The 27,198-nt window shown below is 41.8% G+C and overlaps 1 protein-coding gene across 3 annotated transcripts in view; it reads left to right on the forward strand.

Annotated features, from left to right (window-relative positions):
• Positions 1-27,198, forward strand: part of PGM1 (phosphoglucomutase 1) — a 68,039-nt gene that overhangs the window by 16,174 nt on the left and 24,667 nt on the right. Inside the window, exons 1-5 of one of the 3 annotated variants that reach the window (XM_012442503.3) lie at positions 13,372-13,955; positions 20,305-20,467; positions 20,817-20,963; positions 22,500-22,625; positions 25,533-25,723. In XM_012442503.3, the coding sequence (XP_012297926.1) occupies positions 13,656-13,955; positions 20,305-20,467; positions 20,817-20,963; positions 22,500-22,625; positions 25,533-25,723 (927 nt within the window). In that variant the 5' untranslated portion in view covers positions 13,372-13,655. Of the gene's footprint in view, positions 1-13,371; positions 13,956-20,304; positions 20,468-20,816; positions 20,964-22,499; positions 22,626-25,532; positions 25,724-27,198 lie in introns of those variants that run through there. The other 2 variants (XM_064372431.1, XM_012442504.3) reach the window with 2 other exon arrangements.

A 27,198-nucleotide genomic window follows, 5' to 3' on the forward strand; every position in this document is an offset into this window, starting at 1 on the left:
TTAAAATAATATGTTAGGAGTTTTGATGGGAACTACAGACACTTTAAACTTCTTGTGAAAGGTTTCCCAGCCATTACTCCCTCAGTTTAATTTCTCTTCTTCCCAGATTTGCCAGTGACCTGTCAAGATGCTGTCCACCTGTTAGCTTATAAATTTCAGAACAGAAATGTCTTTCTTACGGAGAGTGTTTCATGCACAGAGCCTGGGGGAGAGAACTGTTCTATATAACTTGATGTTTTCAGTAATATGTCATCAGCCTGATACTCAGTTTTCTCAAAAGAACACAGCAGCCAGCCCCAAAGTAAGCAAAATTGATCCTGAGAAGCTTAAGTACTGGAAATGGTGTTTGGTGTTTATATGCCAGGTCTACCCCTTGTAGTTTTAGGATAGTGGTTCTGATAAATAGTTGGTTGGGTCCTCTTGCTCCAGAAACTTCCCTGAATCAGATTTGATGGGGTGCTTTCCATCCCTCAAACATTTACTGAGCATTTTCTTATTGCTCAATACAGTGCTATGCATTTGGGGCATGTAGAAGTGCATAAAAGAGTCTCTGCGAGTCGATGTTTCAATATAGCGTGAGAAGCACCTCATTAGGGTGTACTGGGGGCCCTAGGGAGGGGAGCACGCAGGGGTGGTCAGAGGAAGCTTCCCAGGGGAGACGTGTTTAATCCAAGTCCTGAAGGATGATGTAAAGGAAACCAGGAAAAAGTACAGACACAAGGTGGTGGGGTGATGAAGAGGACATTCCATATAGACAGAGCAGCATGTGCAAAAGAAGGAGGTCCTTGTAGAAAGTAAAACCACAGCCTTAGACTGTAAAGTAAGACTCATCCTAACTCCAGCATTGCAGGACGAAAGATGGAGAATGCCAGTGACTCAGCTGCCACCACACAGGTCCTTAACCCCTGAGGCTTTCTTTTATACACAGGCCAGCCTAAGGCCCAGTCCTGGGAATTATCCTAAGGCTCAGTCTGGGAAGTCTCTTATGGCCCTGAGGGAAGGGACGATCTTGGAGACAGGATTGCAAACCTAAAAAGCTATCTGTAAGGAGGACTGGGTTGAAGTATTTGCTCAGTAACATATTAAGGCTCTATCAGGGGCCGGGCATGGTGGCCCATGCCTGTAATCGTAGCACATTGGGAGGCCAAGGTGGGCAGATTACTTGAGGTCTGAAGTTCGAGACCAGCCTGGCCAACATGGTGAAACCTCATCTCTACTAAAAATACAAAAAAATTAGCTGGGCATGGTGGTGTGTGCCTGTAATCCCAGCTACTTGGGAGGCTGCGGTGGGAGAATCGTTTCACCTGGGAGGTGGAGGTTGCAGTGAGCCAAGATCACGCCATTGCACTCTAGCCTGGGGGAAAAGAGTGAAACTCTGTCTCAAAAAAAAAAAAAAAAAAGGCTCTAGGCTCTATCAGTTTGCTCTGACTCTATCTTTAACCAGCAGATTATGTGACACGTAACACCATCTGCATGTGACCTAGTATATTCACTGGGGCAAGTCTTCTAACTTGGTTCAGCTGGCCTGAACCCATATGTAGAATGATGTATAGTTCACTAAGTTAAATTATACATTTACAAATGCAAAGGAAAATTAGACATACAGTGTGGTTGTGCTGTCATTCTCATGTTAGGAAAGGGGCTGGGATGCTAGGTCAGCTGTGACACTCTTTTCCTCTTGTTTGCATTGGTCTCTATTTCTCTCTTACTCTCACCACTTTTCTACCTCATGTTCAATAGCACTATGAAGATCTCTCCTTCATTATTCTGCCTGCAATTGTCCTGGGAAGCAGTACAAGCTTTTGGCCTCAGCCATGCAGACTAACCAGCTCTACTTCCTTCACTATTGCAGTTTCTAGTTCTGTTCATAATTGTCGCACAAGACTTTGTGCTATTGAAACTACTTGCAATGCCAGTTCCCAGGCGGAGTGCCCTCTGTTGCAGACACCTTGTGCTTTGGGAAGTTGTCTGTGATTGGGGGAGTAATTTCGTTTTTCCTTTTCTTTCCTTTCCTTTCTCCTTTCCTTTTCTTTCCTTTCCTTCTTTTCTTTTTCTTTCTTTCTTTCTTTCTTTCTTTTTTTTTTTTGACAGAGTCTCACTGTGTTGCCCAGGCTGGAGTGCAATGGTGCAATCTTGGCTCAATGCAAACTCCACCTCCCGGGTTCAAGCAATTCTCCTGTCTCAGCCCCGTCTCAAGTAGCTGGGATTACAGGCATGTGCCACCATGCCTGGCTAATTTTTCTATTTTTAGTAGAGACGGTGTTTTGCTGTATTGGCCAGGCTGGTCTCGAACTCCTGATGTCAGGTGATCCACCAGCCTCAGCCTCCCAAAGTGCTCAGATTACAGGCGTGAGCCACTGCACCCAGCCAGGAGAGTAATTTTCTATTTGAAGTTGGTCTCAGGAAGGGAAACCACTACTGACTACTGCCTGAAAACTCACCTCTGTGCTTAGAAACACTAATTACTGGGGTCATTTGATGCTGTCACTTAAATAGCTTAGTCACTCACATATTTATTGACTATATGTGCCCAACCCCATTCCAGGTACTGAGGTTAAAAGTGGGTGAGTTACAGTCTCTCTCTTCACACCATTGAGCAAAGGTGGAAGCTTGTTTGTGTATATGGACCCATGGCCCTTGCAGGATTACTTAGTGATACAAATCAAACACTCTGAAGCAAAAAAAAAGGTATAGGTGGGGTTGGGTGCAGTGGCTCACGCCTGTAATCCCAGCACTTTGGGAGGCCAAGGCAGGTGGATCACAAAGTCAGGAGATTGAGATCATTCTGGCCAACATGGTGAAACCCCATCTCTACTAAAATACCAAAAAAAAAAAAAAAAAAAAGGAAGGAAGGGAAGAGGGGCTTGGAGGCAGGGTGGGGGGAATCTGTCATGCAGACCAGCCATTCTGCTGCAAAAGGAGTTGGCTTATCTTTTTTTTTTTTTGAAGCACTTAGCAATTTTCTAGGGCTGCCATCTGCCATAACAAACTGTGTGGCTTAAAACAATGGATATTTATTCTCTTGCAGTTCTGGAGGCTTAGAAGTCTGAAATCAAGGTCAGAGCAGAACCACGCTCCCTCTGGAGGCTCTAGGGAAAAATCCTTCCTTGCCTCTTCCTAGCTGGGAATCCTTGGTGCAGCGTAACTTCAATCTCTGCCTCTGTCTTCACATGGCATTTTTCCCTGTGTATCTCTTCTGTCTCTGTCTCCAAATTTCCCTCTCCTAAATCCAGTCATTGGATTTAGGACCACCCTAATCCAGTATACTCTCATTGTAACTTGATTACATCTACAAAGACCCTATTTCCAAATAAGGTTACATCCCTAGGTACCTGGGTTTAGGACTTCAACATATCTTTTTTTTTTTTTTTTTTTTAGAGAGGGTAGGAGTAGTGCACCATTCAACCATAACATCTATGCTGTGTCCACCAAATGCAGGTGGGTTGTACAGGCACCAGAGCTCATATACTTTGCAATTGGGCAATAGCCCTTTGGGAGTCACTTGGAATCTGTTTCCTCTTAATTTTTTTTCAAGTTTAAACAAATTTGATCATCCAGAGGAGCCATACATAGCCCAATGATGAGAAACATGAGCTTTGGCATTAAAACTGGTGTTGAAGCCTGCCTTCCCAATTTACTGTGAGACCTTGAGCAAGTCATGTAATTTCTCTAAGCCTGTTTCCTTATTTGTAAAATGGGAATAGTGAGAATACCCACTGAGTTGTTATGAAGCCTGCATGAAAACCTACATGTAAATGATATTCACTGTGCTGAGCACTTCACATGATCTCATATAATTTTTTCAGCAACACTTAATTGATTGGCATTTAGACCCCTGTTTTACAGATGCAGAAATAGAGGCTAAGTGATTTGCCCAAGCACTTCAGGATACTGAAAAAGTATCAAGAGTTGGGATTTGAACCTGGATTTCCATTGTGCTCAATTCCTCAAGGCAGACACTTTGAATAGGTATCTAGTGCTATAGTCTAGGGGTTCCTAAACTTTTTAAGTAGAAGTCCAACTTTTTATTTCCCTAAAGCCTTGCTCTCACTAAGCCTTGAGGCCAAGAGGGAATGCCTTGCTGCTGCTCCCATGAGCCACCGCTCATCTCAGGAATTCCCACAGATGCCCACATTCACCCACATGCTGTTTTAAAAGCTTTTGTTTATTGACTGTTTGCTGTTCACCTAGCTGCATATTACATTACGAAGCAAGGTAGCATGATAGTTACATGTCTGGGCTCTGGAAACAGACTGCATGTGACTGGGTGTCTTCTTAGAGCAAGCCTTCTAACTTGGGTTGGCTCAATCAAATCAAAGCCCATCTCCACAATTTACCTGACCTTGGACAGATGATGTAATCTCTGTATCTCCCATTTTCCTTATCCCTAGGATAAGGGCTGAGAATAATAAGTCCCTGTAAAGTTATTGTGAAGATTAAATAAGTTAATGCTTGTAATGCACTTGAAACATCACCCAGCACATTGTAGCCTACTGAACTTATCTTCCACTATGTACAACAACCTTTAAGCAGGCATCATCGTCCTTACTGTTTTATAAATAAGGAAACTGAGGCCAGAAAGGCCATACACCACTAGAGGGTTCAAGTAAAGCCAGGATTCAGACTCAGGTCTGATTGACTCCAGAGCCCAATGGTTAGGGGCAGGGACTGTACTTGATTCATCTTTAAATCCTCCTTCTTCCACCTGTCCCATTCCCCCAGTGCCTGTGCCATTGTGGGTGTTTAATCAGTCTTGATCTCACAGATAAACCCATTGCATCTATGCCCTCCTACCTGGGCTTACCTGCTTTTGCAATCAGGGGATGTGTTAGAAGGATATGATCAGTCCTTATTAATACCCCTTTCTATTTTTAGTGGTTTGGATAACATTTATTGAGTGGCTACTATATGGCCAGGCATTGTGATAAGCACTTCACATACATTTCCTCATTTACTTTCAGAACCTTTTAAAGGAGGTTTCACTCTCTCCATTTTACAGAAACTCTGGCTTGCAGCGACCCCATAGAAAAGGATGTTCCCTCTTTGTGGCCACCTTCATTCATATCCTTTACAGCTGGACATCCTATTTTGGCCAGACCATATATAATTGAAAATGTTCTTAATAATGAGACAGACAGAAAATAACCTAACCATTTCTCTTTTTTTTTTTTTTTTTTTGAGATGGAGCTTTGCTCTGTTGCCCCAGCTGGAGTGCAGTGGCCTTAGCCCACTGCAACCTCTGCCTCCCGGGTTCAAGTGATTCTCTGCCTCAGTCTCCCAAGTGACTGGGATTACAGGAGCCGCCACCACGACTGGCTAATTTTTGTATTTTTAGTAGCGATGAGGTTTTGCCATGTTGGCCTGGCGGATCACTTGAGGTCAGGAGATCTCTCCTCTATTTAAAAGTCCCAGAGTTGGCCGGGCGCCGTGGTTCACACCTGTAATCCCGACACTTTGGGAGGCTGAGGCGGTCGGATCACAAGGTCGGGAGTTTGAGACCAGCCTGGCCAACATAGCGAAACCCCGTCTCTACTAAAAGTACAAAAATTAGCCGGGCATGGTGGCGGGCGCCTGTAATCCCAGCTACTCGGGAGACTGAGGCAGGAGAATTGCTTGAACCTGGAAGGCGGAGGTTGCAGTGAGCCGAGATGGCCTACTGCAACTCCAGCTCCGGCGACAGTGTGAGATTTTGTGTCAAAAACACAAAAAAAGACCCAGAGTCCCACCATATTTTCGTTATTTGATGGAGGGCCAACCACTGTCTGCTACAAAACTTAAACGGACAGACACAGTTTCTCTTGTGATCTTGGTTAAGGGAGCCCCTAGAGTTGTGCGAGGCAGCTCTGGGCAGGGGTGAGTGAGGCACCCGCCCCTTATGAGACCGCTGTCAATCTTGCTTGTTTTTCCGTTTTCCACCACAAGAGGGAAACATATGACCATGAATGATTGGAAAATAAAGCGATTCCTTAACTGGTTCTCTCTTCACCAAGGGCTTTTAATCATCGTGCTCCTGGTAAGCTAGCATGGGGGAAGTTCTTCTGTTACCGCCAAGTGAATCTTCTTAAGGCCTTGACATTCACATTGTCTTGAGAATGCTCCAAAAAGGTGATAAAAGAGACACAGAAAAATGTTATATGAACCATATAAATGGCTGTTTTTACAGATCAAAATGGTTGAATATGGGTCATTTCGGATAAAACAGGAGACTTCTTCACGTGTTTTACTTATGAAAAGGGGTTCCTAAGCCTTGCGCATCTTCAAATTGAGGAGATTGTTTTCAAACGTAACCACATGGGTTCAGAATGGCAATTGTGCAGATGGGGAATGCCTTATGGCTTCTCTCTGCCCTCTGAGTGTTGATAGCTCCCTTCCAGTCTCCCAGATGAGTACTTTTTACTCCATTTTAAAATGATTTGTTGACTTATTTATCTCTCCTTCTACACCAAAAGTTTCTTGGCAACTAGAGTCTTCCTGTGATGTACAGTGCCTGGTGAAATGAACACAACACATCAATTTCTATAGGAAATGTTGAGTAGATGGATGGGTGAACAGATGGACAACCAACTGATGCATGCTCAAAGATGTGCACTCTCTGAGGCAGCTGTTTTGTTTGTTTTTATTTCCAAATCTACTTCAGGAGTCTGTATGAACCTGGGATTCTGTAGCGCTCTAAGCATCTGGCCCTTGTAATTCTTCCGACCTTGTACCTTCTTCCAATTTTAATGTAATTTCTCCTTTTCTTTAGAGAACATTTTCTAACTCTACTAAAACGTACATAGCCAATGGCCTGTCCCAATAGTTGAGTATGAAACACACCTGCATGTTTTCAGATTCAGAGCAGTGCTAAAGGCTAACGCTTATGTGGGGCTCACAAAGCACTAGAACCAGCTGGTGCTAAACTCTTTACATGTGTAAACTCCTGTGTCTTTATTTAACAAATCTATGCAGTAGCTACTATTTTCAATCCCTGTTTTGAAGGTGAGAAAATAGAGGCATAAAGAGCCTAAGTCTCTTGCCCATGGCCCCCCAGTCACAAAATGGTACTTGGCCATTCTCCTTGCTGGGGGCTGAGGAAGCTCAAAGGAGAAGGGAAAGAAGTGTCCTCTCTTCCTTTTCTTGCCTGGACTGGACAGCAGGTGCAGCTTGGCTCACAGCTGACAAACAGGACCCAGGTACTACAGAGCCCTGGTCAACCCTGTAAAGATATGAAAGTGGCTACAAGTAACAGAAGCCCAGTTAGGGTTCAGTGAGCCCCCACGAGGCCTGACACACAAAGACTGCACACAGAGAGAGGGGCATCTCTTGCAGCCACAGGCAGTGGTGCAGATGGATTTCAAGACCCTGAGACATATTTTGGGAGGCCAAGGTGGGCGGATCACTTGAAGTCAGGAGTTCAAGACCAGCCTGTCCAACGTGGTGAAACCTGTCTCTGCTAAAAATACAAAAATTAGCAGGGCTTGGTGGTGCACACTTGTAATCCCAGCTACTCAGGAGGCTGAGGCTCAAGAATCGCTGAAACCTGGGAGGCAGAGTTGCAGAGAGATTATGCCACTGTACTCCAGCCTGGGTGACAGGGTGACTCTGCCTAAAAAGAAAAAAGACCCTGAGACAAGAGGAACCTAGGCAGTATCTCCTGTTTATCTCAGCACATCTGTTTCATTTTCCTGTCTCTGCTGACGTATTATTTATCAATGGAAGTTAGGTTTTTGAGCATGTGATTTTTTTTTTTTTTTACAAACTCATTTAATCAAGTTCCTATCAGTATTTCAAATTTTTAAGTCAAATATTTGTTTTTTTTTTTTTTTAATTCCTTGTCTAATAAGGAAAACTTTTCAACTATTCAAGTTGTTCTCATGTAATCAGATAATGATAACAGCAGATCCTTGTACAGGGCATACGATAGTAGCTCTGGTTTCAGAACTATCTGTACATTACGTCATTCAAACATGACTACAACAAGTAAAGTAGAACTGCTATCATTATCTCCATCTTGACAGATGAGGAAATGGAAGCACAAAGAGGTTAAGTAACTTGTCTAAGGTCATATTGCTAGTAACTGGTGGAGTAAGGGTTCAGACCCTGTCACTTTGGTCTTAGAGTCTGTTCCCTCAAGTACTGCAGAATACTGTCTGCATCTAACGACTCAAACGTATAAATATAATACAGTCCAAGTTTTCTGGAATGTTCCACTAATGTTTATAATTTTGATAAAATTCTTCTCATACCTCCTTAAACTTAAAATCCTGTCTAAATAAGTAACTCAACCTGCACATTATAAACTGGAATCACAAGACTAATCTTTAGATAAACAAATATCTCAGATTCCTTAAATGTATTTCAAATACCAAATATCCCTACGTATCCCCTACTTTCTCCAAAAATATTAATACTATGTTTATTTTATTATTTGTATCCTATAAGCTATACTTCATCATCTCTGCACTTAATTTTAAGAGAGTGTGTTTTAAAATGCCCACTTAAAAAAACCATTCTTTCACCTCAAGCAATTAGGGGTTACCTTTCCAATTGAATTGGGGTGGCATCAACTGGCTGAGATGTGGCTTGGCCAAGGGTCCAGATGTGGAGGCACTGAGTCCAGAATACCAGTACCAAAAGGGAGTCTCCAGTGGCTTATGTTCCCAGCCCCTGTTCCCTGAATCTCAGGTCTGAGGAATCTACAAGCCCTACCTACATGAGAAGATTCGTCTTACCTATTCTCTGCTTGATTTTATTCCAGATTCTTTTCTGATTCTTCCTTTACATCAGATCCACAACTCTTAAAGATGTATGAATGATCCAGAGTTGGATCCTGCACAGCTGTCACAGACTCTCACGTATTGTCAGGCTGTCAACAACAGTTCTGTGGATGTTCTCATGACTCAGCTGTTCTTGCCCCCACAGCTCATCAGTTTACCAGTCTTTCTGGTTCAAGAGCTAACCTAATCTGACTAGTACACTTTTGAGTCCCAAATCTAGATTCCAAGGAGAGAAAACACGAATGGTCCAGCTTTAGTCAGGTGTTTACCCCTTTTGCTCATGGCCTGGAATCAGGTCCTGGAGTAGAGACATGGCCCTAAGGGTTCACTTTCATGGAATGGTTAGGGGACAGTTCTCAGAGAAGAAAGGGGATGAGTAGAAAGCACAATATGGAAGAAGAGTCAGAGGAAAGAGGTTGTTGAAGGAATATCTTCATGGTAGGAAAGGAAAAAATAAATAAATAAAACCAAACAGTGCTCAAACTGGGCCAAGAACTCAAAGTTGAAGTTGTGTGTAGAAAGCTGGCAGAGGAACAGTGCTGGACAAGATCACATTGACTGGGGCCCTTAAAGCCACCCCAGCTAAAGATGGAACCCTTTATGCAAGTCTTGGCTAATCTTTTTCCAGTCTTCCTTCTCCAAGCCATTCAAGGCACCATTGTCAGCCAGTCAACTTTCTAAAAACATATTGGCCTATATTCTTTTGGCTTAAAAATGTCCATAGCTCCCAGCACTTACAAAATATAGTTTAGCACAGTTCACAAGGCTCCATAGTCTTGCCCCAGCTATTTCTCCAGTCTCATCCCTGTCACTGCAACCTCTTGGGAGCCACAGCTCTGTAAACACACCTTCACGATAGCACCAAGGCCACCACGCTGTGATGGCTCCTTTCTGATGTGAACTTTGTGAGAACAGAGGCCCATCCACCTTTGTTTCTATCCCCAACCCCACTCCAAATGTGAAAAAAAAATTCATATCTTTATATCATTTTCCAGTTCATAAAGGCTTTCCTAGACATTCAGTGAGGCAAATCTTCACAAAAACCAGGGAAGAGAGGTATTATTTCATGAGGAAATTGAGGCTCAGAGAAACGAGGGGGCCGACAATGACTGATAATCTACCTTATACCAGGCACAGTACTGGGTGTTTTCACATGTTACCTGTTTTCAATTTTCTGAACAACCTTGAGAGCTATCCCCATTTTATAGGCTCAGTAGAGTTAAGTAAGTTGCTCTAGATTGTACCTCTCATACATTTTGCAGTGAAAAATTTGAGCCCTAGTTGTGTCTGGCTGCTGAGCCTGCTCTTTCCATTAGAATGCCGTGTCTTGCCTGAGGCTGAGCATTTACTCCCTTCTTAGTTACTGGTGGTTGGAGAAATGAATGACTGTTTTCTCTGCTCTTAACACTTCAAGCCCTCTGGAATAGATACCTGCAGCCATCATAAGCATAAGGCCTTGGGCTGGGGGTCTGATTAACCCTGCTGCTTTAAGCCAAATTCCTGCTTTTCTTTCTAGTGCTTATGCCTGGAAATAGGGTTATCAGGTCCATCCCTTATGCCCACTCCTGGGGCATTTGCTAAAAAAGAACTCTTGGTATGAAGAGGTGAACCCATTCAGGCCAGCCCTCATATGGGGCCTGGGACATCATTATTAACTGTCCATTAAATATTTTTTAAAGAACGATAGAAAGAGTGAATAAATGATTGGTAAGTCTACGGTTTCTAATGTGTTCTACTGGGAAGGTATCACTGCTGATGCAAATGGGAGCTGGAGTCTTTGTGAGACTGGGAGCGAAGGGGTTCATAACTCTGCTGTTGTGAAATTGATTGGACCCAAGACCAGTATGAAAGTTCCTTGTCTGAAGGGAGTAATCCTTAAATCCCCCATATGGTTTAAATGTAATTTGTGTCATTGTGAAGGAGTACTGGCAATGCAGGCGAATTCATTAGGCCAAATTGGGTTCACTATGCTCGACAGTAACGTTTCTGAAGATGAAGTTCAACCTTTGCTGGAGAGCTAAAACAAATGAGTTTCTTAATAGCTGCCCCACTTAGTCTGAGTGTCTTAGGAAGCTTAATGTTTTTAATGTCTCTTCTTTTTTACTATACTTCACAGTCCATCTAACATTGCTGCTTCTGGTAATATTTTTATATGGGGTTGAGTTCTATCATGTTCATAAAATTATGATCAGGCCTGTTTTTAGAATAGAAGCTTTTCTAGGGCAAGGATTATATCCTTGTGGTTTAGTTTTGCATATTGACAAACACCATGCCCGGCATATGTCATTGCTTAAAATATTGCTCTCATAGTTCTGGCTTCAAAAAGAACTTCACCGAGACACTGGCAGACTGCCAGCAGAGACTGTGCTGGAGTGTGGTGTATTAGGTGGGCAGAGAGGCTTTGTTATGTGGAAACATCCTTGTGCCCAAGTACCCCCGAATTTACCCTGGGATTTCAGGATCTCATTAGGAAAACTACCAATTACATGGTTGGTTGCTCTGTTATTCCAATGAAGAGATTATTGGAATGATATTTCATAAATCTAGATCTATTATCGAATATGTCCAGACATACATGCCAGCCTAATTTACAAGCCCGTATAAAACCAGAGAAAACTTGGCACAGCACTTAAAAAATATGAATTTAAAAAACCATTTACAGTAAGTTGAAAAACAGTGGTTATGCCAACTGTTAATAAAGCATGCTTGCTTTTTCAATTAATTTCTAAAGAATTTGACTTTTAAAAACAAATTAAAAGCCCAAAATGGGCTATAAAAAGTAGTTGTCTTTTGGCTGACAGGTTTTCAACGTAATAGATGTGTTTCATAAATTGTGTTATGTCTCGAGATATTTCCTGCACATGGGCCCGCCCCATTTGTCATTTGAAGGGGACCAGGCTCCCTTGCCAGAGGCCCACTTTCTGCTTGTGGGCCCATTATCCCCCTGGTCTGGTGCAGAGCAGCCCCAGAACACAGGTGCATTCTTGACTAACAGAGGGCAGTTGGCAGCTACCAGTGCCTGTCTGTTTTTGGATTTTACTTGACAAGTTAGTATAAAAAGACTCAGATTTTGTTGCTCAAGGGATGATTCACTTTTCCTTTGAAAACCGTAACACCTCAGTGCATGTCAGACTCCCCAAACATGTGGCCTGACTAGTTCTGGTTTACTTTTTTTTTTTTTTTTTTTTTTTCTTTAGAAACGGAGTTTTGCTCTTGTTACCCAGGCTGGAGTGCAATGCCGCGATCTCGGCTCATCGCAACCTCCGCCTCCTGGGTTCAGGCAATTCTCCTGCCTCAGCCTCCTGAGTAGCTGGGATTACAGGCACGCGCCACCATGCCCAGCTAATTTTTTGTATTTTTAGTAGAGACGGGGTTTCACCTTGTTGACCAGGATGGTCTCGATCTCTTGGCCTCGTGATCCACCCACCTCGGCCTCCCAAAGTGCTGGGATTACAGGTGCGAGCCACCGCGCCCGGCCCAGTTCTGGTTTACTTTTTAAGCATCCGTCACCCAGGCTGGAGTGTAGTGGTGCAATCTCAACTCACTGCAACCTCGGCCTCCCAGATTCAAGCAATTCCCCTGTCTCAGCCTCCCGAGTAGCTGGAACTATGGGTGTACACCACCATGCCTGGCTAATTTTTGTATTTTTAGCAGAGACGGAGTTTCACCATGTTGGCCAGGCTGGTCTTGAATTCCTGACCTCAGGTGATCCGCCCACCTCAGCCTCCCAAAGTGCTCGGATTACAGGTGTGAGCCACTGTACCTGGCCAAGAACACACATGTATGTATTTAAATAGATCATTAATAAAATCTCAGGGATCAAATAGAATTGGATATGAAATTTATTTGGTAAAATGTTTTTCAACATCCTAGGTTCTTCAAATACAAAAGACTTAAACTGCTTCCCTAAAAACATTTTATTAAAAGTCAAGTACACTTAAAACTGAGAAAATTTTAAAAATTAATCTTATGTTCATATTATTTTTCTAAATAATAGCTTGATCCAACCCTGTGCACTCAGAAAAACATATGTCTATTTTTTCCGTGTTTTGCTTACATTTTTAAGGACTTGATGCATCCTCATCCCCACTTTTTTGTACATTCAAGGGAATGACCAAGCTGTTGGTTATTCAGGGCAACTTTGGAGCTGTCTTCTTCTAGAACTGAACACTATTTTGTTACATCTTTGGTGGCCAGTACATTCATCTGTTAGATAATTTTTTTTTCCTGATTGCATGTGGGAAGTAAAAACATTTCTTGGGTATCAAAATGACAGTGATGTAAGAAAACCAGGGGTAACTTGAGCTCCCTCACTTCCATTTTAAGATTGACCTTTAACTTGCTAGATGGCCTGGAGCAACTTTAGCTGCAGATGGCCTTCTCAGAGATGAATGCCCAGAGAGGCTCTGGTTTAAGGGGTGGCGGGAGCAGTGAGAGCCACACCAGGGTGTCTTGTTCACGAACCTGCTTCATGGGACTGCATTTGCCCTCTTTGCCTGGGCTCTGAGAGTGGAGCCTGGCAGCCACCTGGTGTTTATAACTGAAGTCAGCTGCATGCAGCGCTCGTGGGAGCTATCTCTACCCTAACGGGGAAATGAGACAAAAATAATTGAAGGGTATTTGGCTTGGTTAAGTGGGCAGAAGTGTCCTCATCAAAACAACTTTGAAGACCTGCTTTGTGTGTGGGTGCAAGTGGGTGTGTGGCCCTTAACTTGTTCACAAGGGACAACAACAACAAGGAATTAACCAAGCTTTCTCATTGAGAGTGATCGTCCAGGCAAACCCTCTCTTTTAGTTACGCAAACAACACGGTTGCAGCTTCAGGTTGGACAGACCTATTTTGGGGTTCCTTGACTGCTTTCTGGACGCCCTCACTGAGCCAGTTGGTGGAAGTGAAAGATGAGTGATTTTGAACAATGGATTTCTGGGACATATAGAAAAATGGAAGAAGGCCCTCTCCCTCTGTTGACTTTTGCTACAGCTCCCTACCACGATCAGAGATCAGGAACAAGTGGATTACGGAAGAAAACCTATTATTTTGAGGAAAAGCCATGCTATCTGGAGAATTTCATCCAGAGTATATTCTTTTCCATAGACCTAAAAGATCGCCAGGGATCATCACTGGTGGTTGGTGGAGATGGGAGGTATTTTAATAAATCAGCAATAGAAACAATAGTGCAGATGGCAGCTGCCAATGGGGTGGGTATATGATAAGTATTGTTATGTTTCTGGCTCTCCAAATAACCTCTTAATTTTACAGACATACAAAGTACAAGGATTTATATGTGTTATACACTTCAATTCTACTAACATCTAGTTAAGATTCATTGTAACTTCAGAGATTGTATATTGTGAAAATACTTCAGAAATTACATTAGCCGCACTGGGATACAGGAATGTTAAGTTCAGCTTCTTATGTATTATGCTCTGTTCTGGTGTTTGACAAAGTACCTGTTGCTTTTTAGACATATAAAGCACACTCCGGTCTTAAGCTGTTTTATCTACATTCTAACTAGCTTCAAGGGGCACCCTGTCCTATGTAAGAGGGCTCTACTGAATGGTTGGGAGAAGAGGATTTTGTTTTCTTTCAATGGCTTTCTTGTTGAAGTTCAGTCACTTGTCAAACAGGAAAACAAAAGCCAGGGCATGCTGTTGTTTATGGATCCTGGTAGTCATGCAGAAATGCTAGGAGGAGGTTGGAGAATGTTAGGTGTGAGCCTTTCGAGAGGACCTGTTACAGGGGCACCTACTTATAATGACCTTGGACACAAAGAAGCCCTGTGCATGGTGAATTTGTGCAGCAGGGTAGCGATAATAACTCCTGTAAGGCTATAGTATAAGGAGGCTCTGCTAAACCTCTGCATCGTGAAAAACCGTGTTAGCTGGATTAAGCAAATGAGAAGGAATATTGTACCAGAAAGCATTGATCTTGATAATCCAACAATTCACACAGCCCACTGATGTACAGGAAAGTGGGCATCAGGACATTGATGTTTTTGCTTTGCAAATTCCTCTGTGGGACCAAAAATATATTTTTAGTGTTTTAGATAATGATTAGCAATTAGTTGGAGCACATAGTCCTTCAGTACCCACAGATTTAAAATCTGTTGTTATTTCTTTTCTGGAAGAGATTCGGATTCTGACAAGATAAAACTTAGTATTGCAACTAAATGTGTTAGACATTCATTTTCATTGTCTTTTCATAATATGCTAAGCAGGTATGTTTGCAAGAGGCAAATTAAAACAAAGCAAAACAAAATAAAATGTTCCACCACACTAAAAGGTCTGTAGATCCTATCGTTTATAACGAGAGTTTTCCTGATACTCAGTTTCAGAATTTGAATGCCTCTCACATAAAAGTTGCTGATAAAGCACTCAAATATGAAATTATTATGAAGCATACACATTTTTAAGATAAAATGTGACATGCCGTAAATTTTTTCTTTGAGGAGAGCTGCAAAGGGAACGGTATTAAGATGCTTTTAATCTTCTGAGAGGGAACAAATGGAACATTATTTCTCCACATATATCTAGACAGTTGAGTAGATCTGGTACACTGTCCCCTTTGCTGTGATATATTTGGCTTCATTTTATTTTCGTGTGGAGCCGAAGGATGTGGAAGAGGTGATAAGAATGTGTAATTCAGGCAGACCCTACAGATTTTCTCAGATTTGCTGTCTGAAGGTTTGCTAAATAATACATTTAAATGGTAATAATTGGCTAAATTATGGTAGCTGCCTATTTGTTAGAGCTCTGGCAGCCCAAGCAATATTTTCAAGTCTTTTCAAAGTAAGCTCAGAGGTGAGAGCCACCTTATTAAAAATAGCACTGCATTTAAAACAGTCATGATGACCAACTGAATTGCTTTAAACATTTAGTAGACTGAGAAAGCACTTCAATCTGATGCAATTTAAACCTATGAACTTCGAAAGGGTTAGATTTCTTCTCTTTCTAACATATGCCAAATTCTGACTGTTTTAACACACCTTTGATTGTGGGTAGGACTGCAGGGAGGAAATCAAAAGGAAGGATAATTATTGCCACAGATTTTGACAAAAGTCAGTGCTCCTTCTCAACTTCATTAATACCCACTGTGCCCAGAAGCTGATTCTTGGAGGGCCTTTCATCCCACTGAGATAAATGGAGATCATTTTATTTTTTTCCCTCTAACATACTTTATCTGGTGCATTTATGGGTTATAGAGTATAATTCATCTTTATTAGAAGTTTCTCTTCATTTTTATTTATATAGAGCTCTCTGCTTTTAAAGGATATTTTATTGCACAAAATAAGATGTTGGTGGGCCACTTTTAGAATTTTGAAATCTCATTCAGTCGCAGATCTCTAAACTGAAAGGTAAGTTTAGAGGTAAGGGCAGATCCCACGTGCACGATTACAGGACAAAGAAGATGGAACTTGGTTTTTGAATGAAACCTAAGAAAATACCAAGCCCTGTTTTCAATTAAAATGAACATTTAAAGTTTATTCCCTGCCATGTTTGATTATTAGATGTTTGGAGAACAATAAGGTACCCATTTTGGTTGGAAGGCATGAGTCTTAGGGAAGGAAGTTGTGGAAAAGGAAGGCAGGCAGGGGAGGCCATTTGAGGATGGACTCTTAGTGCCTGGCTAAGGGAGTTCTCTCTAACTGGGGAGCCAGGAAAGGTAAAATAGCTATAACATCAGATTTGCCATTTTAACCATTTTCAGTGTATGGCTCAGTGGCATTAATTATGTTCACAATGTTGTACCATCATCACCACTACCCATCTCCAAAATTTTTTTATTTTATTTTACTTTAGGTTCTGGGGTACATGTGCAGATCATGCAGGATTGTTGCATAGGTACATACATGGCAAGGTGGTTTGCTGCCTCGATTCCCCCATCACCTATATCTGTCATTTCTCCCCATGTTATCTCTCCCCAACCTCCCCACTCCCCACTGTTCCTCCCCTAGTCCCCCCAACAGATCCCAGTGTGTGATGCTCCCCTCCCATTTGTTCTCATTGTTCAACACCCACCTATGTGTGAGAACAAGCAGTGTTTGATTTTCTGTTCTTGTGTCAGTTTGCTGAGAATGATAGTTTCCAGATTCATCCATGTCCCTACAAAGGACACAAACTCATTTTTTATGGCTGCATAGTATTCCATGGTGTATATGTGCCACATTTTCCTTGTCTAGTCTATCATTGATGGGCATTTGAGTTGGTTCCAGGTCTTTGCTATTGTAAACAGTGCCACAATGAACATATGTGTGCATATGTCTTTATAACAGAAAGATTTATAATCCTTTGGGTATATACCCAGTAGTGGGATTGCTGGGTCTGGAGACAACAGATGCTGCAGAGGATGTGGAGAAATAGGAACACTTTTACACTGTTGGTGGGAGTATAAATTAGTTCAACCATTGTGGAAGACAATGTGGCATCTCCAATTTTTTTTTTAAAAATCATCCCAAACAGAAACTCTGTACCCGTTACACAATCACTTCCCATTCCCACTCCCACCAGCCTCTGGTAACCTCTATACTACTTTCCGTCTTGATGAATTTACCTATTTTAGTTACCTCATAGAAGCAGAATCAGACAATCCTTGTCCTTTTGCACTGGCTTATTTCACTTAGCATAATGTTTTCAAGGCTCATCTGGGTTGTAGAATGTGCCAGAATTTTATTCCCTTTTCTTGAGTTAAAAAATATTTATCCTTATGACCTGGCATTCACATGCAGAAAAAAAAGAAAAAAATTTATCCTATATATATCCTTCCAATCACATCCATATCTATAGATTACATTGTCATCTTTGAATACAGTGACCAATTCTTTAAAAAAATTTAATTGTGGTAAAAAAGCATAATAAAATTTATCATCTTAACTATTTTTAGGTGTACGATTCAGTAATGTTAACAATACATTGTTGTGCAACATATCTCTAGAAATTTTTCATCTTGCCAAACTGAAAGTCTATGTCCATAGAACAACAGCTCCCCATCTTTCCCTCTTCTGAGCCCCTGGTAACCACCATGGTACTTAGTATTTCTATAGTGTTGACTTCTTTAAATACCTCATGTAAGTGGAATCATGCAGCATTTGTCTTTTGCGACTGGCCTATTCCACTTAGCATAATGTCCTCAAGGTTCATCCATCTTGTGGCATATGGCAGCGTTCCTTCCCCCACTTTTAAGACTGAATAATATCCCACTGTGTGTATACACAACAATTTGTTCATCCATTCATCTGATGATGGATGTTGGTGTTCTTTCCACCCTTTGACTTCCGTTGAGTAATACTGGTATAAACATTGGTGGTTAAGTGTCTGTCTAAGTTCTGCTTTCAATTCTTCAGGTATATACCTAGAAGTGGAATTTATGGGAAGGTTTTGGAGTCAGAAAAGGGACACAGAATTATGGTTTAGAAAGATGAACTAGATGGGCTTGAGTAGCCAGATGGATCCAGCCAGGGTCGAGCAAGACAGATTCATGTGGGAGAGAGGCAGGGGAGATTGAGTTAGGAGCTGTTGCAGTGGTCCAGGCATCTTTAAGGGAAGGAAGGTAATAGAGCAATATCTCGCCTGTATCAGTTCAAGAGCAATATTCCTGAGAGTGATTCCCAGGATAGAGCCTGATCTGGAATGGGAGTTCTTCCATCAGATGTACCTCTTCTTGGGCTAAAGAGAGAAGCTATCTTGCTTCTATCTCTCGACTTTCTTTCTTACTCTTACCCCTGGCATAATCCTCTCAGCTTAGAAGCATTGCACATCTCACCATAAGGAATTGTAGAATTAAGGGGTGACTTGGATGGTATAGCATAATATCATCAGCCTCTCCTTGCACACCAAATACAATCTCTATAAAAATTGGTGTGCTTGCTGTTTAAATACAACTTGACAAGCCACCCCTAAATCCCTTTTATGGAAATTCTGGAATTGCCTGAACATAGGCTTTTATTCTCATCACAACCACACCTGGAAACTGCTAGAAGGTGAAATGTCACTGTGTTGAGTCAGGAGGTTTCAATACTTTCCCCCGCTGTGGCCACTAATGAGCTGTGTGACCTTGTCATGTCATCTGTTAGTGTCTGCCATATCACCTTTCCATTAATGCTTGTTATTGCTGCTGGATGGAGGCAAGAATGAATGAATGGGCAGGATCATGTTAACTCTGGACCTCAGCTTCCTCATGTTTGCAGTGGTACTTGGGAGAAACAAATGTGGGAATGGATCAAAAGTGCCATGGGATGTAGAAAGCACTCTGTAGCTCAGTAACAATCATCAGTAGTGATTCCAGACTATCTGCAGGTTCCTATAGTCTAAAAAGCAGCCTACTTACAGCATCTACCCTGGTGGTTACCATTTCCTGGGGAAGGCAGGATATAACCAATATATTAGGGCAGCTACAACAAAAATTGTTCAGAGATAACACAGGAGAGCCAAGAGATCACTGAAGTGAACCAGATGCTTCCTTGGAGGTGGTTGGTAGTAGAGTGGTTGACAGTTTTCAATGAGCTATGGAAGGCTGACAGAGCCAACAGTCCCAGAGAAACTCTCCTCAGGGAATCCAGGTATCTCATGGACATTTTCAACATTAGAAACATATCTTCTACCACCAAGTTGTTTCTGCAATCATATGTATCTTGGGCGAAGCAAAAAGCAATAACAAATGGACAATTTAAAAAAATCCCTGTTTTTTTTAAGAGGAACAATTTAAAAAAATCCCTGTTTTTTTTAAGAGGAACTGACAGCAGCTCTTCCTTCTTTTTCAACTTGAGTCATGTTGAAACGGATGTAAATTACTGTCATTTTAGCAAAAAAGATTTAGGAGCAGTACTGATAACATCTGTAAGAGATATGGGAAGAGATATGGGAAGTCCCACCGGTCGCCCTTTCAAGTAGGTCGTTCTGACTCGTTTACTCAGGAATAACTCCAGCATTCTTGTCTTAGGCCCAGGAGGTCACCCAGGTACACTGTAACATGAGTAGGTGTGTCTTGCTTTGAGGAAACCCACTATATCAAAAAGCCAAGCTTTACTGGAAAGATAAATTGATGAGTAATTTTTCAATAATCTTGATATAAAATTTGCCCTTTTTAGTTAAAAAAATTTTTTTTTTACTTTAAAAAAGCCTTTCCTCTGGGTAGAATCCCTTTAACTAGCTAAACCTATATCTTTTCTCCCATTATGAACTGAAAGTATGACCGATTGGATAAAAACGTGGGTTTTCTCATAATCTTTTAATGCATCTAAATTGTGAACCCGATCTGGAAAGGCACTTTTTAATATGCCTTGTTTTCATGCCAGAGCCTTAGAGCACACACAGACCACACACTCTTCTAAAACAAGTCCCAAAAACCATCTAAAGGAATTTGTTCAACATTGCTGATTCTACTGCAGTAATATGGTAGAGATAGCCAAGCTGTAGATTTTTATTAAATAAAATCTTGTCTTGTCCAACAGAATATTTTTTTTTTGTCCATCTGCCTGTTGTCCTGGTGTTTCTGAGCAGTGACTCTGGATGTATTGATGTTAAAGAGTGTGTTCTGGATTTCTTCTCCTAGATCGGTCGCTTGGTTATTGGACAGAATGGAATCCTCTCCACCCCTGCTGTATCCTGCATCATTAGAAAAATCAAAGCTATTGGTGGGATCATTCTGACAGCCAGCCACAACCCAGGGGGGCCCAATGGAGACTTTGGAATCAAATTCAATATTTCTAATGGAGGTGAGTTTGCTGTCATTTTGAGGACAGGCAAGTTTATGTTCAGTAGGATAAACTAATACCTGGAGCCTTGGGACAGCAGGGTTTTGGTTCTGATCCTTTGCAGGGGTAGACGGGTGCTTTTTGCTTCATTTTGATGACAGTGAAATGCTTCTCATTTGACTGTACCTAAATATGAAAAGCCATGCACAAATCTTCCTTAACATGATATTTTCTTTTAGAAAAATCTTGCTACTTTGCTGGCTGAATGATGAAATGGTAGATGTGCTAGTGAAGAGGAAGTAATGAGCTTTGGATTGTATTTCCATGTGCGCTGCACGAAGTGACCTACTGTTTGCTGTTTGGTTTCCAGGTCCTGCTCCAGAAGCAATAACTGATAAAATTTTCCAAATCAGCAAGACAATTGAAGAATATGCAATTTGCCCTGACCTGAAAGTAGACCTTGGTCTTCTGGGAAAGCAGCAGTTTGACCTGGAAAACAAGTTCAAACCCTTCACAGGCATGTTTACTTTCCTCTTCTTTCTGCCTACTCCTATTTCCAAGTTAAGCAATTTTCCTTTCAATGTTTTAATAGAGGGCCTTCAGCTTTGGAAAGATTTCCTTGAGTGGTCTATAAGCTTTGCAAGTGTTAGTTAATTAACAAGTCTGGAATTAGGTTTGAGACTCCCTGGGCACTGCCAGGGATCAGCTGCATGACATCGGGTACGTCATTTCCAACATTCTAGGCCTCAGTTTTCATGCGTTGACTAGAAGACCTGTAAGATTACATTCAAAGTTAATTTGTATTGACATGTTGCTACCTGCCAGGGTCTTCACACATATTAATCCAATTTATTCTCACAATAGATCTGTCAGGGCGGTACTGTCAGCATTCACTATTACAGATGAGGAAACGAAGGCTGAGAGATGTTAAGTAACAGGCTCAAGATCACAATCAGTGAATGGTAAAATCAGGATTTCAACTCAGTTGTGAATGATTCACAAGCCTACACTTTCCGTTTTATTTTCTCTCATTTGGTAAAATCAGTCAGACCATGTTGGAGGGACTAAGTTGAAACTCCCTACATAGGCAGCTGTGGTTAACATTTTGTTGTTGAATGCCAGGTATTGTAATAATTGACAGAATATTTATAAAATTATTCAGATTAATAAAATAAGGATGAGACGGTTGGCAATGGACTTGCATTTTGACTTTGGCCTAATATGTACTCTTCCTTCTGGACCACAACTTTATGGAATGCATTTTATTAGTTAATTAGTTCCTGGCCAAAGGATGGATTGCATTTTTTGTTTGAACCTACTCATTGAGAGCTGACAGTTGCATCCTATCAAAGATAAAGTGGCACTTTGATGCATCTTGAAGACATTCTTGAGGTTCAGAAGATACCAGTAGAGAGTTTCTTAAAGTCTTCCTATTTTGAAAATGTTCAGAGCCCCTGAATGTCCACATTTTCAGAAACTCTAAATATCCAACATTTTTGAAAATGTTCAGAACCCCTGAATATCCAAAAAGAACAACAATACTAAGTTCTTATATTTGTTTTATTCCTTAAACAGTACATGTGAAAAGGGATTCATTAAAAAATTTTGTTTTCCACTTAGTACCGTGAAGTCTTGATGACAATGGACTTACTTAGAAAAAGAAAAGGAAAGAAAAGTAGGCATTACGTTATCAATAACACCAAAACAAACCTCTCAAGATGATGAATGAGGAAGCGCTGTGGTGGCAGAGCAAAATTTATACAACCTCTGTAGGAAATCCCGTGTGCCTCATCCAAGCTGTGTGGACAAGTTCCTTAACCCTTCACGTGTTGAGTTTCTTTATCTATCAAATAGGACTAATAACATTTACCTCTCAGAAAAATTGTTAGTATTAGATAAGATATCATTTAACAGTCCTAGTATTACTGGAGCTGTTCAATCATTGTCCTTTTAAAATAGTGATTGCAGGTTTACAGCAATATAATCACTTCAAAATATAATATTTCTAAATGTGTTTAGTCCTTCCATCTTTTAATGTTGCTTGTTCTCACAGTGGAAATTGTGGATTCAGTAGAAGCTTATGCTACAATGCTGAGAAACATCTTTGATTTCAGTGCACTGAAAGAACTACTTTCTGGGCCAAACCGGCTGAAGATCCGTATTGATGCTATGCATGGAGGTATACAGTCATTTCTTTTCAATTCGCATCTCTCAAGGATAGGAAGTTGCTCTTTTCTATGTGTCATGATGCTTTAACAAGACTTTTCTCAAGTCTCTCTGATGGTTTTAAAATAGAGTTATTTTGCAACCAGAGCAATATTCACACAGATAAAAATCTATTTGTAAGTAGCAAAAACAGTAGAGACACTACCCGTGGTAAGCTCATGTGAAGGTCAGCGTTTCCACATTAAGCGTCAGGTTCTGAGTAACATGCAACCACTGTTGTGGACTCTTCCTCCCCCTCAGAAGATACCTTACATTCTTGCTGCACGCCCCCATGTATTTCTGAGAGGACGGTCATTTGGGAGATGTGATAAACACACTTCTGAGCCCCCCACCCCCACTCACCTGCCCCCATATGCTCCTTTTCTTAGAAGAGGGCAAGAGCAAGCTGAGGATTAAATTCAGGAACAACAGGATATCTACAGACCTCTCTTCTTCCTCCGTGGGTTGTGTGGTCAGGTCCATAGCAAGGGCAGCCATTGCTGTGAACCAGAACCATGAGGTTTTCTCAGACATGTAGGTATATGAGAATCCCTGAAACCTATACACACATGTCTGCCTGGTTGGAGAAGACTCTCCACCTGCGATTGGATGCAATTCGGGTTTCCTGTGACACTGCAAACCACAGTTAGAAAGTCTTCTCCTGGGGAGCTAAAATCTTCCATCCTTGGAACTTCTCCCCTTGGGTCCTAGCTGGCCTCTGGACTCCCACAGAATTGATCTACTTCCTTACTCAGACAAAAGCAATTCTGTCATTTTAAACCATTCCACAGATGTGTATTGGATACCTGTAACACGCATGCTTGGGAAATAGGCAGGGACTGGGCAGATTACTTTCTTCAAAGAATGTGCAACGTCTGGGGAGACAAGATGGGTGAAAAAGTAACCCCTGGGCTGGGCGTGGTGGATAACCTCAACACTTTGGGAGGCCGAGGTGGGCGGATCACAGGGTCAGGAGTTTGAGACAAGCCTGACCAACATGGTGAAACCCCATCTCTACTAAAAATACAGAAATTAGCCGGGTGTGTTGGTGTGCACCTGTAATCCCAGCTACTTGGGAGGCTGAGACAGTAGAATCGCTTGAACCCAGGAGGCAGAGGTTGCAGTGAGCCGAGATCACGCCACGGCACTGCAGCCTGGTCAACAGAGCGAGACACTGTCTCAAAAAAAACTAGCCCCTGCCAAGCCAACAAAACGAGATTTAGAATTTCAAGTATTCTCTCTGGAGTTGTAAGAAGGCATAATTTGACTAGGGGTTTAAAGAAAGGTTTCCTGGAAGAAGTGGCAGCCAACTCAGTTCTTATGAAAGATTGATCCAGAGTGATGAAAAATCAAGCAGTGGTCATTCTCATGGAGTCAGTGGCTGTGGCAAAGGCACAAAGGCTTAAAAATTGATGTCACAAGGACAGGCCTGGGCTGGCTGGAGAATGGGGCTTGTGAGGGGGGTATTGGGTAAGAGGAGCTTGTCAGGATGGTAGACTACTTTTCTCCAGGTCTTTCAGCTGTTCCTCTAATGCTTTCATTTCTGTAGCCTTCACAGCCCTGGCTGCTTTGACCTCATTCTGTAGTGTGTCAATAACCTGCTTAACAGGTGACCCCTCATTGGACACACTTATTCTACAGTGTTCTGACCCCTGGGGCATGTACTGTATTGGGGTTAGTACCTTCCTTGGTGAAAATATTCTCTCAGCCTTTCTGAGATGCGTGTTCTTGATAATTATACAAAATGTCACTGTAAACATACGTAACTGGCTTATCCTGTTGTTTGGTGGTGGTGGTGGTTTTTTTTTTTTTTTTTTTTTTTTTTTTTTTTTGAGACAGAATCTCGCCTTGTTGTCCAGGTTAGAGTGCAGTGGCGTGATCTCAGCTTACTGTAACCTCCACCTCCCAAGTTCAAGCAATTCTCCTGCCTAGCTAGGATTACAGGTGCCCACCATCATGCCCAGCAAGTGTGTGTGTGTGTGTGTGTGTGTGTGTGTGTGTGTGTGTATTTATATATTTTTTTAGTAGAGACGGGGTTTAACCATGTTAGCCAGGCTGGTCTCAAACTCCTGACCTCATGTGATCTGTCTGCCTCAGCCTCCCAAAGTGCTGAGATTACAAGTGTGAGCTACCACACCAGCCTGTTTCTGGTTTTTCAATCAGTTTGTCAGCTAGCTTGTCATAGTAGGAAAATACCAGCTCTGAATCCCAGTTCCCACTCTTCCTAGCCATGTAAGTTTGGGCAAATGTCTTTACCTCAGAACACCAGCATTCCAATAAATCTGTAAACTGCAGGTGATAATCATAATGTAAACACATATAAGATATCTGCCAGGTACTGTTCTCAGTGCTTCATAATGATTAACTCATTTAATTCTTACATCAATCCTGTTAGGTATTACCCTCATTTTGCAGATGGAAGAGACTGAGGCACAGAGAGTTTAAATAACTTTCCCAAAGTTATTATACAGCCAATGATTGACAGAGCTGGGATTGGAACCCAGACACTCTGATTTCAGAGTCCAGGCTCTGAAGCTTTAATCAGTACCACCTTGTGAGCTTTCCTGAAGGACTGAATGAGAAAGCACAGGTGTACAGTAGGACCTTCATAATGGTTGGTTCCCTTTCCTTTCCCCACTTCACCCTTCATGAACTGGACCCACCTTTTCCAACATAATCTCTCATTGTTCCTTTCTAGAGAACATTCTTCTCCAGTCAGGCATATCTCTCCACTATCCCCTGAACACATTTCACAAGTTCTCGTTGTTTCTGATGATGCCATTCTTCTCCCCAGAATGCATCCACTCGCCCCTGAATCCTCACAGACTTTAAGGAGTTTTATTTTCTGATTCTGCATACTTTTATTTCATGCTGTATATAGTTGTGGGACCGTATGTAAAGAAGATCCTCTGTGAAGAACTCGGTGCCCCTGCAAACTCAGCAGTTAACTGCGTTCCTCTGGAGGACTTTGGAGGACACCACCCTGACCCCAACCTCACCTATGCAGCTGACCTGGTGGAGACCATGAAGTCAGGAGAGCATGATTTTGGAGCTGCCTTTGATGGAGATGGGGTGAGTATAAGTGCATTTCAGTGAATTCTGGTATAGGCCAGGCCTGATCCTGCAGATAGGGAAAAAGTGGGCTGCTTCTGCCAGACTATGTGAGCGACTGTCAAGGATCCTTCATTCTAACCCGAGGTCAGAACTAAATTATTAGAAGACCCTCTGGAACAGAAATAGGAGTCACTGAAATGAAACCCATACATTTAATTTCAGGCATCCATACTTGCTAACAGTGGTACGGTGATTAAGTTCTGGTTATGATAGAATGACTGGTATTTCATGAGCTGAGTGAGTTCTAGATACCTGTCTTAAGGTAGGTTTCTGCTCTCTCTTTTTTTTTTTTGAGATGGAGTCTTGCTCTGTTGCCCAGGCTGGAGTGCAGTGGCATGATCTTGGCTCACTGCAACTTCTGCTTCCCAGGTTCAAGCAATTCTCCTGCCTCAGCCTCCTGAGCAGCTGGGACTATAGGCGCGCAGCACCACACCCAGCTAATTTTCTGTATTTTTAGTAGAGACTGGGTTTTACCATATTGGCCAGACTGGTCTCGAACTCCTGACCTCATGATCCACCCAACTCGGCCTCCCAATGTGCTGGGAATACAAGCGTGAGCCACCGCACCCAGCAGTTTCTACTCTTAACCAGCAGCTGACTACTTATATAATCTCTGGACAAGTTTTGGTCTTACACCCATTTATTCATTCACATGAGCTGAATATTGACGCTATATTTTCATTGCCTATATGAAGATGATATTGAGAGAATTAACATTTTATTCATTCTCTACAACTGAAATTTTTATAAATAAGCTGTTTTATTTACAAGGATGACTATGTACCAGATAAGGAAGAGATGTGTCTTAGATTTATTTTCCTGGTATCTCACTGATGGTAGGCACTGTTCACAATTACTTAGTTGAAGATATATTTTTGTTGTAGCTAGTGTTCTTTACCATCAGCTGGAATCCACTGTTTCCTGAAATAATTTTTCCCTTATCAAAAATTTGGGAAATTAAAGGGATTCCAGCAGACATTATTTGGCAGTACATGTTTGTGATGCAGTGCATGCTGGGAGTGTTTTTCGGCCATCCTCCCAGTTACTGTGGTACATAGACTATGGTACGCAGTCTACCCAGTAGACCTACCAAACTATGTAAACAGCCAATATTTCTTCTCTCATTGCATTTTCTCCTCCCCTGGGAAAAAGATGATTGGTTCCAGAGTCTGGAAAAAGTCTAAGAGGTTAAAGTTAGCTGACCTCTGGAGGGAGAACAGAGGACTCAGCTCAAAAGGAGGTTATGCTTGCACTTTAATTGAAAACAGTTTTAACTCTTTGGCATGGAGGTGACTTTGGCCCAGTGGTACTGTATAAACCCATTGAAAATAAAACCCAATGTTAAAAATGCAGTATGGGAAAATGGATCAATGTTAAATTTTGTAGTTTTAAATGTATAAAACCTCCATGGAAGATACTTCGATTTCTCGTAG

Source organism: Aotus nancymaae, unplaced genomic scaffold (assembly GCF_030222135.1).
Source record: "Aotus nancymaae isolate 86718 unplaced genomic scaffold, 86718_ANA_hifiasm-v0.15.2.pri h1tg000007l, whole genome shotgun sequence".
Taxonomy (NCBI): domain Eukaryota; kingdom Metazoa; phylum Chordata; class Mammalia; order Primates; family Aotidae; genus Aotus; species Aotus nancymaae.